Source organism: Opisthorchis viverrini, assembly GCF_000715545.1.
Source record: "Opisthorchis viverrini unplaced genomic scaffold opera_v5_43, whole genome shotgun sequence".
In the NCBI taxonomy this organism is placed as follows: Eukaryota; Metazoa; Platyhelminthes; class Trematoda; order Opisthorchiida; family Opisthorchiidae; genus Opisthorchis; species Opisthorchis viverrini.
Window position 1 is genome coordinate 2,002,546 of NW_008751699.1, and position 13,391 is coordinate 2,015,936.

The window sequence follows — 13,391 nt, forward strand, 5'->3', positions numbered from 1 at the left end:
GCGACAAAATTCGTTAGGGATCTTACTACTTGTCAGTAGGCAAAAACCAGTCGCTTAGTAGTGACGATTAAACAAAAATAGCCAGTCCCGGAGAAACAATGGGCCGAGCATTTCGTCTTGATCAAAAATAATGAGGTAGGTGCAACATAATCCAGTGACTTGCCTTTCTGATTTCATGGTTCCAGATATTAACCCCATTTCAAACCTCTGTTTTGTGTGTCTCGAACAGGAATCCCATTTCACTTTACTTATTTAACTCCGATCAGACTCTCGTGAGTGTACCCGAGCCACGCTTCCTATAATCCCCTTGATCTGATCATGCATCATTTATTGGGTCTAAAGAACTTCGGTTTTCGTAAAGTGTCCATTTATCTCTTAAGAATTGTGGTTTTTCGGTGAACATAGTGATATAAACAAGGCGGTTTTTTCTATACTGTTATCTCTTAAGAATTGTGGTTTTTCGGTGAACATAGTGATATAAACAAGGCGGTTTTTTTTTTTCTTGCTAGCTACTATTTTGAAATGGTGGTCACTCAGTCGTGTCAGTTCGATGTTGATCGAAAAACTTTCGAGCTGTTTGCTGAGCTTGACAACGGACTTACTAACGCTTCATCTTCAAGCTAAGTGGACAAACAAGCGATGGCGGGTAGATCGGTGTAATCTACTTCACGGTCAGTTTGGAACCATTAGCTTGTGTAAAACATATTATATTTTCATAAGAGGCTAGAGAGAATCACTTGTAGTTAGAGTACTAGTAAGGTGCTGATAGGTCTGACGTGCTTCCTTTTCTAAATCGTTTTGTCATGCCTAAATAATAGCTGAGTGGGAGGACCGTAAGCACGTTTTTTAGTCACATTAAACTTCAAAACCGCCAGATTACTTCCTACCTAACGGAGGTACAATGCAAAAGTCAGGTGTGGCGTAAGGATTTAGGACTTTTTGGATGGAAATGTAGCTAGCCTTTCGCTCACTGCTGTGTAAGCAAACCGATAGACTGAAGCCGTTTAGTGAGTGCCTCAAGCAGTTCTTCGACAGAAAAAATGAAGACTGATAAAGGTAAAAAGCCAAAATTGGTTTATGCTAGCCGGAGGATACTAAGCTCACTCATCCCAAATGAACACAGAACACACTATAAACAAAAATCAGTATGAAGTTTGCTCTATTCATCATTTGTATGTTCTATCTATTTTACCAGATCAAACGCGTCATTTAAATCACACTGTCCTTCGATTCAGGAAAGCAGAACGGTGTCCAATGCAGCTTGGAATGAATGAATAGCTCTCATTACATTTCATAACCACATCAATACATTTGTTATATCAGTCTTGCGGCAGTTCCAAATCGCGTCGAAAAATCACCTCGATTCACAACAAACTATATTCCTCTTTGATTTGCGATCCGATAACAGTCGGTACGCATAACGACACAGACATTTTAGCTAAAACTGAATCGAATTACAGACCAAGTCTAATTCATTCGTAAATGCCGACATCAAACGTTCACCGAAACGGTCACTAGGGGAACCGCTGTCGGCATAGACATCTAAGATTTTTCAGACTGGTGAAGCCAATCCAGTAAATTCAGTACAAAGCATACAACCAGTCAGGCACCAGAAGGGCTAGTACGATGTAACCTTCCTTCGAAATTAAGCGATCAGAAAACACTTCCGTTCGTGATGAATAAATGCACCCAGGACACAATTGGAATACAGGCCATTCCGTACAATTTCCATATCAGGTTAAGCTCTACTCAGACAATGTGGACAAAATTTTTTCCACCAGGTCTCGGAATGTGCAGATGAACAGTCCATTTCACTGTCCAAATTGAGCCAGCTGGATTGGTCACGCGAAATCTGTGAAAGCATTCAGACACAGTTGACTAAACAGTATTTGGGCGTGACTATAAGTATAGTTCAACACAACTTTACTTTGTTGGCTAGACGAAACGGAAGTGTGCGTGTATCAGCGCACATCCGGAAGCGTAAGGCAAAAAGGTGTGATGGATCTAGCAGCGGAATGTTTTAACGACAGCATTCAGAATGTGAACCCATTCGGTTTGGACTCCAAACTTGAAGCTGAGTTGCTGACTGCCTTGAAAAATATTAGCTCGCCAGAATGTATTTAAAGATGGTAGTATAATAGTGAAAAGCTCATTGGGTAGTGTGTTTAAAGGGAACAGAAAACCACAATTAATGACATTTTTGACATTCCCCCTGACGCAATTGTATTTCGTAATTTTTCACTGAACGAAGAACGCGTATCTAACCTAGATCATCACCAGCGCAATTTGAGTCACACAACAGTGGTGTAGACGCGAATATCGAGAGAAGATAAACTGAAAACAACACAGACCTTGCAAACATTAGGGTGAAAATTCATCGCCCAACGGTTTTTGCTGCACAATGGTCCATTGATAGTTTTCAGACTTGTTTTGGGAGACAGCGATCAAGCAAGCCGTAAGTTATTATAAAAAGGACACTGTCCAGCTTGACATCTCTTAGTCTCATGTGTCTGGGAGTGTTTGCAGAGGCCTCTTAAAAAGTGTAACAGTTTGAGTCAAAAGCTTAGCAGGCTCGCATTAGACGCCGTTCCGTGGATTGAAGAAAGGTTAACAGCTGATAGTGATTACAACCTTCACAGTTTCCATGGACCACAAATGCTTGATGTTCATTTTGACAAGCGGTAACCGAAGCACACGAAGACCAATATGATTCAGGACACTTCTCTGGAATTCCGTAATACGTTGAACTGAGGAACGTACTGAAGAGCGATTCTGATCCATTCTCACCAGGCTCACTACGCGAGATCAGTTTGCGGTACCAAATGTCCATTTGAAAAATTATCATTCTCGTGAAACTGGTCACAGCTGAGACAGGGCGATATTGTGCTTCATGAATTTTTATTTTTCATGGCCAGATCTAATTGCTGAACCCAATCAAGTTATTGCTTACTCACACTTCGGAGAAGAGTGCATTCAAAACTAGAAACCCGAAAAGCCTCGCATGGGCAATAAATTTAAAAATGGGGATCGGCTAAAGAACTGCTCTTGAATAAGTACTCGATCAATGCTCCTGGTTCGACTCATAGGTTAAGTAAAGGTTGCGTAAGTAACCGTAGTAACTGAACGTCATCGCGAAAACTTTAATGCTCCTGGACTATGGCCCATCAACTTTCACAAACAGCAGACCACGCTCACACCTACGTTTGACGTTTCCCCTCCCGTTTCGATCCAAAATGGTTTTTTTTCGGGTTAGAACCTTGTAAGGACACAAACTTAATACAAAACAAAGGCCGCACCAGAACAAAACAATAGCTTAAGGACTGGTCAGCCATCAAACACGCCCAACAAAACTAGTAACAATAGAACTCTGGTCATTTTTTTCTTATGTGCACTTGCTGCTAACGTAACCCACAGCGAATTCCAACAACAATGTGGTGGTGTGGCGGACCATTACCAACTGAACTCAGACTTCACGCTTTGATTGGTGGACCAGATAATGGGCCACTGTTCTGTCTAACCCGATTCCGACCACGCCCAGAAGGACAGGCATTCACGTGGTACACGAGTTCAATTTCATTCAGCAAAACATATATAACTAGCACAGTCGGCGCGACTGACAGAACAATGACTCAAACAATACAAATCATCGGTAAAGCATACGGTCGACTACGCTCACCTACTATTCTCATACCCAATTGATGTGGCGTGACACATACAATTAATTTTTCAGCTCTTTGATATATTCCGCTGACTGACGTAACATTCAAGCCGGCTAGTCATTCACGTCACTCTTCAACCGAATTAGCAGAGCAAAGGTGACATCTAGATTCATCTGTTGAAACTACCAAAATATTGTTCCCTCATTCGATATAAACACCGATCTGGTGTATTTTGAACACAGTAGAACGAATAGAGGATTTTCAGTCAGATTTTATAAACCTTAATGGCAAGCTTAGTGAAGCTTTTAGATAAATGATTAACTAAATAAGCTGATCATAAGTACACACTGAACCAAATAGATAAAATGGTACAAAGGAGGAAACAAAGTTTACATATGACTAGGTAGAGTAACGATCTCGATAGAGTATAATTATTCACGATTTAGAGGAGTCAACAAGTACAAGAATGAATTATTACGCACAACGAAACTAACAGAGTTAGTTCTGCCAAGTTGTCTAGTCTGTTCAAAATTCCGTGGATTGTATCACCACTGTAAGGACTAGTACATGCTCTACGTGCTTCTTTAAGAGATTACCTTCTGGACACAAAAGAGTATCTTCTCAGTCAACAGTCAAGTGGCAATAATATTCAGGCATTTAAAAACCTCTATCCTGAATGACACGCCCAATAATTCCTTCTCTGAGGACTAAAAACACTCAACAAGGAAACCGGTTTATTTTTCTCTTGTCAAACTCCATAGGAACTGCGGTTTTTTTATGTATTACGGGCCAGTAACTTTCCGACGAATTTTAGTTGCAAACACTCGCCCTCAAATTGAGCCCCCTGGTTACAAAGCGACCTAGTTCGAACATTAGGCTCTAAGTATTTATGAAGAATTACTCATTTAGCGTGCAAACAGGTGCTGAAGATATTTGATCCCCCTCACTTTCGAGGAAGCCGAAGAACAGCAACTCTAGATCAGTACAACTACCCATGATATGACATTCCAAAGGTCAACACCTGAATCAAACTAATCAGTTCGTCACGAAACCATGAAAAGTGTTCATCATTCCATCTTGAACGCTCATCCCCGGCTTAGCTTTTCAGCCCATCGTCTACAGTAGACACGCGTAAATTCATGCTCAACTTTAGTTCATATTTCACTATGTTGTATAAAAAACTGCCGGCATCAAGAGTCCAGAACTGCATTGCTCACGATGCGTCCATTTGAATTTACACAAACCGAACCGACAACCATTTTGAAGCATTATTTTAAAATTTCCGCGGGACATTTTTCTCAATGATATTTTTTTACCACCTCAGATCAGATATCTTGGTCAAAAAGTGCGACAACCCATCGATTTATCAAGTACTGTGCTTGATCTCAAAATCGGTTGGACATCCCTCCTGCAAGCCTAACTCCGAACAGGTGAAAGCGAAAGCCTGAATTGGAATCACGCGGGGCAGGGAAGGAATATCGGCTAAGAAATGTCAATGAGATACAAGCCCTCTGGTTGGATTAGGAATTTGGGGACCTGGATGAATCAAGACAAAACTTGCCACATCCACGGTGGTCAAGAGACTTTAGCGCAAGGTAGGATTAGATTTAGTCAAGGAAAATCAAGTGAAAACCTATGGACGCTGACGAAGCAAAAGTAACAGTTTTTGAAAACTTATGCAATTTAAAGAGGATAACCCACTTGCTAGGTGCGAGCATTTTTGTTAATAAAACGGAGTGTTACTACAAGCTCACTCCATCTGGAGCTACTCACAAGCCAATCTCCAAAAAGTTCGTGAAAATGGATGCGGATCGGCAACTGACTTCTTAACGAGAAAGTTTTTACACCAAAACCTTTTTTTAAAACAAAATCAGGCAATACAAACCATGGAATCTAAACTCGTTCGTGGTTGTGAGCAAACAGAACTATCCGATCACCAAGAGCCTCAAACTGAGCGTCACCAAGTGCGTCGACTTTGGAATGAAAATTGCTGCAGTACACCCACAACAGCCACTTTTACGTTTAAGATTTACGATGAAAATGTCTTCTGTATCTGAATATACCGGTACAGATGTCTTGTGACTTCGAAGTGTCATAAAAAACAAATGACTCGGAATTCAGTGAAGATTTGATTGAAATTGTTACGACAAGGCATAGTTTCGGTGAAAAACAAGTTTCTGAGTTGTCAGTCGGTCAGATACGTGTTGTCTTTTTTGTCGGGTAGGTGAAAAGAAGGTGACCGATAAACTCCCAGTGTTCTGTAGCTGTGTAGCTAACAGAACTACTGAAGGGGCAGCGCGATCTGGAAAGGACAGTTAGACAGTAAGCTGACATGCATTCTTTCGAGCATTCAAGCCAAAACATATGAAATGAAATTCCATTCGCGCTTGAGCATTACACTCTGATCACTTAACAATGGAGACTTTCTTAACCACGCATCGACAACATTGTGCGTGAGACGCGTTTCTCGAGTGTATTTAAAAAATGAAATTAAGGGACTTAAGGAAGGAATAGATAACTGCCCCTTGTCGGATCACTGAGGTGTCAGATAATGTTCAGTCTATAGTCAAGAAGGCGCAGATGACCACACAAACATGATGGGAACTTACGAGGCAGTTTATCTGCTCACCACCCTCTGATTCCTATACTTTGCTTGTAGCTTCGGTTACAGCCCTCCAATCCAATAAGCCAACCCCTCCAGAGAGACTATCACACAAATAAGAGTTCTCAATTTGGGTCGTGTGGTTTCGGTCTGAATTTTAAAAGCCAGACTTCTACCTTCCAAAGTGGGTTACTTTAAATAGTACCGTAGCATAAAACTCCCTGAAAAGAGGACCATGACACGAAATTCGTGCACTGGGCTTATATGTTTCCTGAGAAATCAGGTATCTGATCAATGGCATGATGATACAGTTGGTCGTGTAAAGTTGTTTTCACCAGTATGAAGTACGGTCAACATCCTTCACGTTTCAGCTAGGATCGACCAAGGTTAGTCCCTTGAGACTACCCGCATCGTAAAAGTCCCCTCTAAGGGAAAGCATGTACTTTTCGTGAGTCTCTCCAGGTGATCGCTCAAAAGGAAACAGCCTCAGTAAATTCTACCGCTCTGAGAAAACTGTCTGGAATAGTTAACAAAAAGCAAATTTTTAATGGGTACCCCTTTGAGGGACGTCGTTGCACATTTGAGACACCCCTCCCGGTGGTGATTCAAGAATACCGAGAAAAAGTGACTATCTTCTGAATGGCCGTCTCTGGGAGGAGCTTTACCTGTTAGGGGCGATTTATTACTTACGGAACCAATCGAAAGTTGTTCCGGAGAGACGGTAATGCCTCTTAGGAGGCGTAAACGAACCGTTGAACTTTATGTAGACAAACCAGAACTTTCCATATATTACATACCAAAGCATCGAATAATTCAGGGTGTAACAGTATGCCACATGTGCGAAAATTCACCCAGCGTTAAGGACTTCTACGGATTCATCACCAGACCACTTTTTGACCACATGTAGCGATTTTCGTTCTCTCAGTTAGAGCGGTATTTTACAAGATAAGTTAGACCTGCCCAAGCCTGTGGTAGCCCCGTGCGGTTCTTCAGAGAAAACCCGAGTTTGGGTTGCTGGTTTGCTTTCCTAGACTTTTGTCCGTTTTGCCCTAGCTAGATACAGAAGGCTATGCAATCCAACCAATAAAATACTTTGATTATGCGCTGCTGACGCCGTCTGTCAAACCACTTATGAGAACAGAACGAGTTGTTTGCATTTGATATTCCATCAGAATAACCGATGACATCTGTCATCAGTTGTCAGCTTACTTCGGTTCCGGAATCTGTTGACAGTTGGCTCTCTACCAACAGCTACGTACAGATTGATAACAAAGCTACTACTAAAAACCACAAGGTCAACTTTGAATATTTAAAAGCTCAGTTTTTTAGGGTTAGGAGGTCATATCCTCTCGGTCACATTAGGCATCTCGGGGGTGGAACGTCCGAAAACTTCTGGTTAAAATCGGTGATCAGATCAAGTACACGGCGCATCGTTGCAACCGAACTGAAAAGATACGGATTCGATGTCACAACACTCAGGTGAACACGACTGGATGACGGAGGAATTCTTTGAGAGGCTGCTTCAGAATACATATTCTACTTCATAGGCTTCCGTTGACGGAGAGAACGGGATCACGATATCGGTTTTGCTCTGTCCAACAGCACCAAGAAAATACTGGAACAAGAACACTGCGAAATCAGTACAAGATTTCATTCATTACACACGAGACCAGCATACCGACGAAGTGACCGCGATCAGTCCACACGCTCCAACGCTATGCTTAGCAGACGATTGTCACGGCAATTTCTACGCGGAAGTTGATGCTGTCCTTCGGTGAAGTTAAAAAACCGATAAGTTTTTATCCCTGGGACACTTCAGTGCACGTGTTGGTCGAGATATCTCCCCAGTGTCAGGCATTCTCAACGCGGGACTGTGAACACCAGCAGTGACCAACTTTCCGAACTGTGCGTTAGCTTTGAAACACCAACACGTGATTTTAAAAAAGCTGTCACGTGGGCAGCGTCACTCTCAACTAATTGATTACATTGGAGTCCACCAGCGAGACATCCGAGAATTGCGCATTGTATGGGTGAGCAGTTCAGTTCAGTTTTTTCATCCGTAAACTATGTACCAAGGGTATTTTGGCTCCAGTTGCTGCACGTTCGGCAACCAGGAAATGGGGGAGCAAAAGGTTCGGTCAAGCATTAGAGGTAATGATGTAATCAGTTCGTTCGCAGTTAATCGGTTCAGATATGTGAGGGAGCTAGAATCTGGAGAGCTACGCAATGAAGGTGATGCTTATATGAGTTCAGTTTTTTCATCCGTAAACTATGTACCAAGGGTATTTTGGCTCCAGTTGCTGCACGTTCGGCAACCAGGAAATGGGGGAGCAAAAGGTTCGGTCAAGCATTAGAGGTAATGATGTAATCAGTTCGTTCGCAGTTAATCGGTTCAGATATGTGAGGGAGCTAGAATCTGGAGAGCTACGCAATGAAGGTGATAGCTTATATGAGGCGAAGCTACTGACTTCATGATTCGACCATGCGTGACTGTCAACCACTAATGAGTTGGATCGCATAGTCCACATTCAGACATGCAGAAATTGTCGATCCGCCTGAGTCTGCCGGTAATTGGTTTAACGCTTCATTGGTCGGCCCCCATAACAGCACAGGGATGGACAAACATAAGTCTGAGAGATGGGCGGTAATCTAACGCGCGAAGAACGTGTCCTAAGTAAAGTAACCTACGAAGCTTAGGTAGCTTGTCAACCTTCTTCCTATATCTCTGGAGTTCCTCAGAATTGTTAATCCGACGTTCAAAACAGACCTGAACAGTGTTTCGTTGGCAGCAATGGTCAAAGCTGAGATTTTTCGTGCATCCTCTGTTCGTACAGGCAAAGACTCTCATCCAGTTCGAAAATTGCTCTCGTATCCACCCAGTTCACCGGAGATCATACAACTCCGCAGGTAAATAAGTTTATCTACCATGCTGATAGACCAATATGCAAGTAAGAGAAACTCACTGTGGATTAGAAGTCCAGCTTGACCGAACGAAACGTAAAATTCAGCTTCGTAAGCCACATTAGGTCAGCCGTATAAAAGTTGGCATGAAACCCCAGAATCAGCGTGCTTCTCCATCCAGTCTGCTGCTTGAGGTGCGGCACAACTTTAGACATTACATGATGACGATAAAAGGCAGGCAGACTTAGCATATAATGAGCTGTTGTGAAAAGTCCATGATTGGGTACCAGTTATAAGAAGACAGTGGGAACGGACTCAGTGAAATCCGAACTCTGGTCGACGGTTTAATGAGTACCTTTGTACCTCATCGAGGATTGCATATCATATAGCGAGAAAAAGAACGCTTAAAAATAGCAGAGCTCACCAAAATTTCGTTTGTCTTCACACCATACCGTTCGAGTTGACGAGCAACGTTAAGAAACTCCAACTCGGCAGTGCATGGTACCATAGAACTGTGAGATATCGAGAGAAAAAAACAGCTGTCAAGCAATTTGGAAAGGAACATTAAAGGCCAAATGTAAGCGCCTACGTTTTAAATTATCTCTGGTCATAACACAGAACCCCGAAAATGAAGAAGCAGGCGAACTGTCATTATAACCTGGTGCTCGAACACTTAGGCAGAAGCCAGTACGCTATTCCACAATCGGTGGAGCAAAGGGCGAGCAGCTAAAGCATGCCCTATTCCCTTTGCCTCGAGCCATTGGTGATGTGAAGCCACGTGGTCAAGGAAACTTGCTCCAATGGGACTACTGCTCCTGTCTATTAATTACTTACTTATTAAGACCGTTTTTGCATATTAGTTTAGAAGCTATTGTTGGTAGTCTGAGGAGATTGTTGAATTTTTAACTGAGATTTTTTTCCTGTAACTGAAGTCAATCTATGCTGAGAAACCAAGAAGTGCTGTACAGCTGTTTCATCCCCATAGAGTCATTAGCAGTGCGCACCTCACGAAACTCCAGGGAGTCACGAACCCTGCCCGTAGTTTGAAAACCCAACCTTTCGATCAAGAGCAGCTGATCAGTGGTGCGACTAACCCTTAACTAGGCAGGATTAAGCATCGTTCATCCTTCACTCACAGGATTCACGTCACGTCTTTACACATGCTGCCCCCCCGACAACAATGTAAAAGTTGCTCAAATGAAGAATAAAATTCACGCCATGGGTGAAATATCTAGCTAAGAAGTCATCGATGGTGGACACAGTCGAAACGTGTGACCACGTGATCGGAATTTCGTGATTCAAGGAAGAGAGGCACTATAGCCTGTTCAAGTGCGAGTTAAACTCACTGCTGATCAACCAGTCGTGAACAAACGGTTAAGTGTTCAAACAACAACCAGCAGGGTTCGGTTTGTGATATGCACACTTCTGATGATTCCCAATAAGGATGAAACACCTGTGCAATGTTCTTCGACTTTCTGTACTTAGACTGGCTTCCCCAGCAGGAGGAACTTCCCATATAAATTTCCAAAATCCACTCACACAACAAAGGATTCGGCCTTTTTGTGACAGAGGCACAATCTACAGCGTACTGACTTGCTGGTAATGAACTGAAAAAGGAATTTACATTCCCAAGTTGGCGACCTTATTTGTGTTTTTCCTCTATAGCTCAGTTATATTGGAGCAGTTATCCCAGGGAACCTATTGCGAGGTGTAGTTTTCTGAGAAGTTGTTGTCTTGATAGTGAAGCAGTGGTCAACAACAACCGTTTGCCTTAAGTCCTACACAATATCTAGTCGCAAACAATATTCTGCACTCACGTTGTCTCAAAAAAGAAACGACATAATAAGCGCTGAATGCGTCTTGATACCGGCACATTAGCCAATATGGTACAGGTACGCTGTAAAAGCCTATTGCCGTGGATGCTGACGGACAATTTTAGACTATAGACAACGAAAAATACGCTTTAATTTACAGGTACCAACTCAGCATTTCACGGAGTTGAATCGTCGGGGCAGTTATCTGTAGAGTGTGGGAATGAATCGCATTACAAAGCGGATTACCAAACAATGGGTTGAAAAGAGTGTCTGATGTGCACTGACCTTCTTAGGGTGAAGTACTTTACACATAAATATTCGTAGAAGTGGAAGTACCCCAGCGTCCCGATTTTCCGGGCCGTATCAACTAGGTGTTGAGTCCACTTAGGGGGGAGTAATACGCGAAGGGATACTTAGAGCACATTCATCTTGGGTTATTTGGTAGGTTGGGCGGTTATCAGCTAAGCCCAAGCTTGAGTAATTTAAAGCTAGTGAACTAAAACGCCAAATGGAAGAATTGTGTCAACCATATGTGATAAAACACATCTAGCAAACATTTTGATTGAGAAAGTATGTTTCTGAAGTGCACATTCATTACAGTTTTCAAAAATAGAACAATTAAATACGATTGGAAGAACCGGTTGGTCCTACGCCATTAGAGACACATTTATGTCCATGAAAAAAACTGACACCACTGAAGCAGTGGGGAAGTTTCATAAAAACTCGTCTGTTCACATTTCATAGGCTTGTCTATTGTCACAAAAAAACTTAACAATGCCTCAATAACGGCAGTATCTAGAGCCCGTTCATTTACTCTTTACGAACTGATCACTGGTTGGACAAGAATGGAAAAAGCACTTCAGCAAGCAACCTCATTGTCAGTTTGTCTAGTCCTGAGGGGCCCCTCACGTCGGTAAAACAATCAGATAGCTGTCAAAACAGCTCTCATATAGCGTCTAGAAAGGGTAATAGAGCACTCTAACTAGTTTCTTTTTATCCCTTGTACGATATCCGGGGCTCTAATGGACACCGAAATAGCTTTTGATCCTGCTTACCAGGTCAGACTGAGGATACCAAAAACAATAAGAGCAGGAATATTGGTCCTCGGGCGAGAGACAAGCACGCTACTATTGCAACTTGAACTCTGTGACCAAAAGCGATGACAGTATCAGGTCTCATTCTTCAGGTAGACCCTCCATTTGACTTGCAACCATTCTCTGTTTATCTGACCAAAATGTCCTAAGATCAATTGGATTTTATTCCATTCTATATATATGTCCAAGACTGAGGATGAATTGTCGGAAAGCGCGACGCTTTTTCAATCACGTTCTGAAAACCATTCAAATCGTCCGGCAGGAAATTGACCCTGTACCATTAAAACAATATTTTCAGTCACATCAGTGAACCAGTCATTAACATCGCGTAGGTTTATCATAAAAAACGAAATGTACCCATCTGAAATCAGTCTCTCATTGAAACGAACAAAATCGCCTTTATGATCCACTGATAACGCAAGTGAAAATGGGAGTATTGATATAAAGGTTATACGGAAATGTGTCTAATTTTATGGATGACTGCGATGGGCACTTGTACTACACTTCTAAAAGCGATCCACCCCGTTTGCCGGCCATTCGGCAAAGCGCGAAGTGGACTTCACAATAAAAAGTGTGATTCAAAAACAATCTTTGTACCCCACCGGTACGGAGATTTCGGCAACAGTGTGTGTGTGCGTATGTCACATGTTAAGAAAGTCTGTTGACGAAAACATGTGAATTGGGCTGAACGGCCGTTTTATCGCTTCATGAAAACTCACCATCCCAAACGTCGTTACACTCGATGAGAAGATTGCGGGACAGAATGTGAACATCACATGTACTCACGTGATCTGAAATGTTTACTGGACTATCTGAAGCACGGTGGATTGCATAATTCACGATCTTGTCTGTGTGTGTGTGTACGGCATAGATTTAGAGGTCTTATTGACCAGTTCTAGAAAAGCAACTTCGGAGCAAAAATGTCCAGTCATCCAGTTGGCTTATTTCGTATACACAAAGATGTGATGAATAAAAAACGTGCTTACCTGCATTTTCGGTGCCATTCACTTGCCTGACTGTCGAACTCAGCTGACTGATGTGGTAACAAACGGAATTGGCTTGTATATCCTGGGTGGCATTCATCCGCGATATAATCTCCCAGTTCGGCTGTATTCAAAGTAAACGAGTGAATAAGTTCCCGAAAACCAGTGGGCATTAGTTACGGAATTCAAAGACAGCCAGTTGACCCTTTCGTTCGAGAGCGGTACTACATAAGTGAAAAGCTTTTTGACATGGAGTACTAACTAGGAAAAAGCAGTTGGATCAGGAAATTTTTTAAATCTAGCGGCACCGGCCACTTTATCTCACCCATATATATATA

The 13,391-nt window shown here is 42.3% G+C and overlaps 1 protein-coding gene across 1 annotated transcript in view; it reads right to left on the reverse strand.

Annotated features, from left to right (window-relative positions):
* Positions 1 to 5,764: 5,764 nt before the first annotated feature.
* T265_03176 (hypothetical protein) overlaps positions 5,765 to 13,391 on the reverse strand; it is a gene marked incomplete at both ends in the record, with an annotated part of 26,682 nt that continues 19,055 nt past the window's right edge. Inside the window, 3 exons of the mRNA XM_009167589.1 lie at positions 5,765 to 5,961; positions 9,587 to 9,674; positions 13,057 to 13,177. Coding sequence (XP_009165853.1) covers positions 5,941 to 5,961; positions 9,587 to 9,674; positions 13,057 to 13,177 — 230 coding nt within the window. The remainder of the gene's footprint in view (positions 5,962 to 9,586; positions 9,675 to 13,056; positions 13,178 to 13,391) is intronic.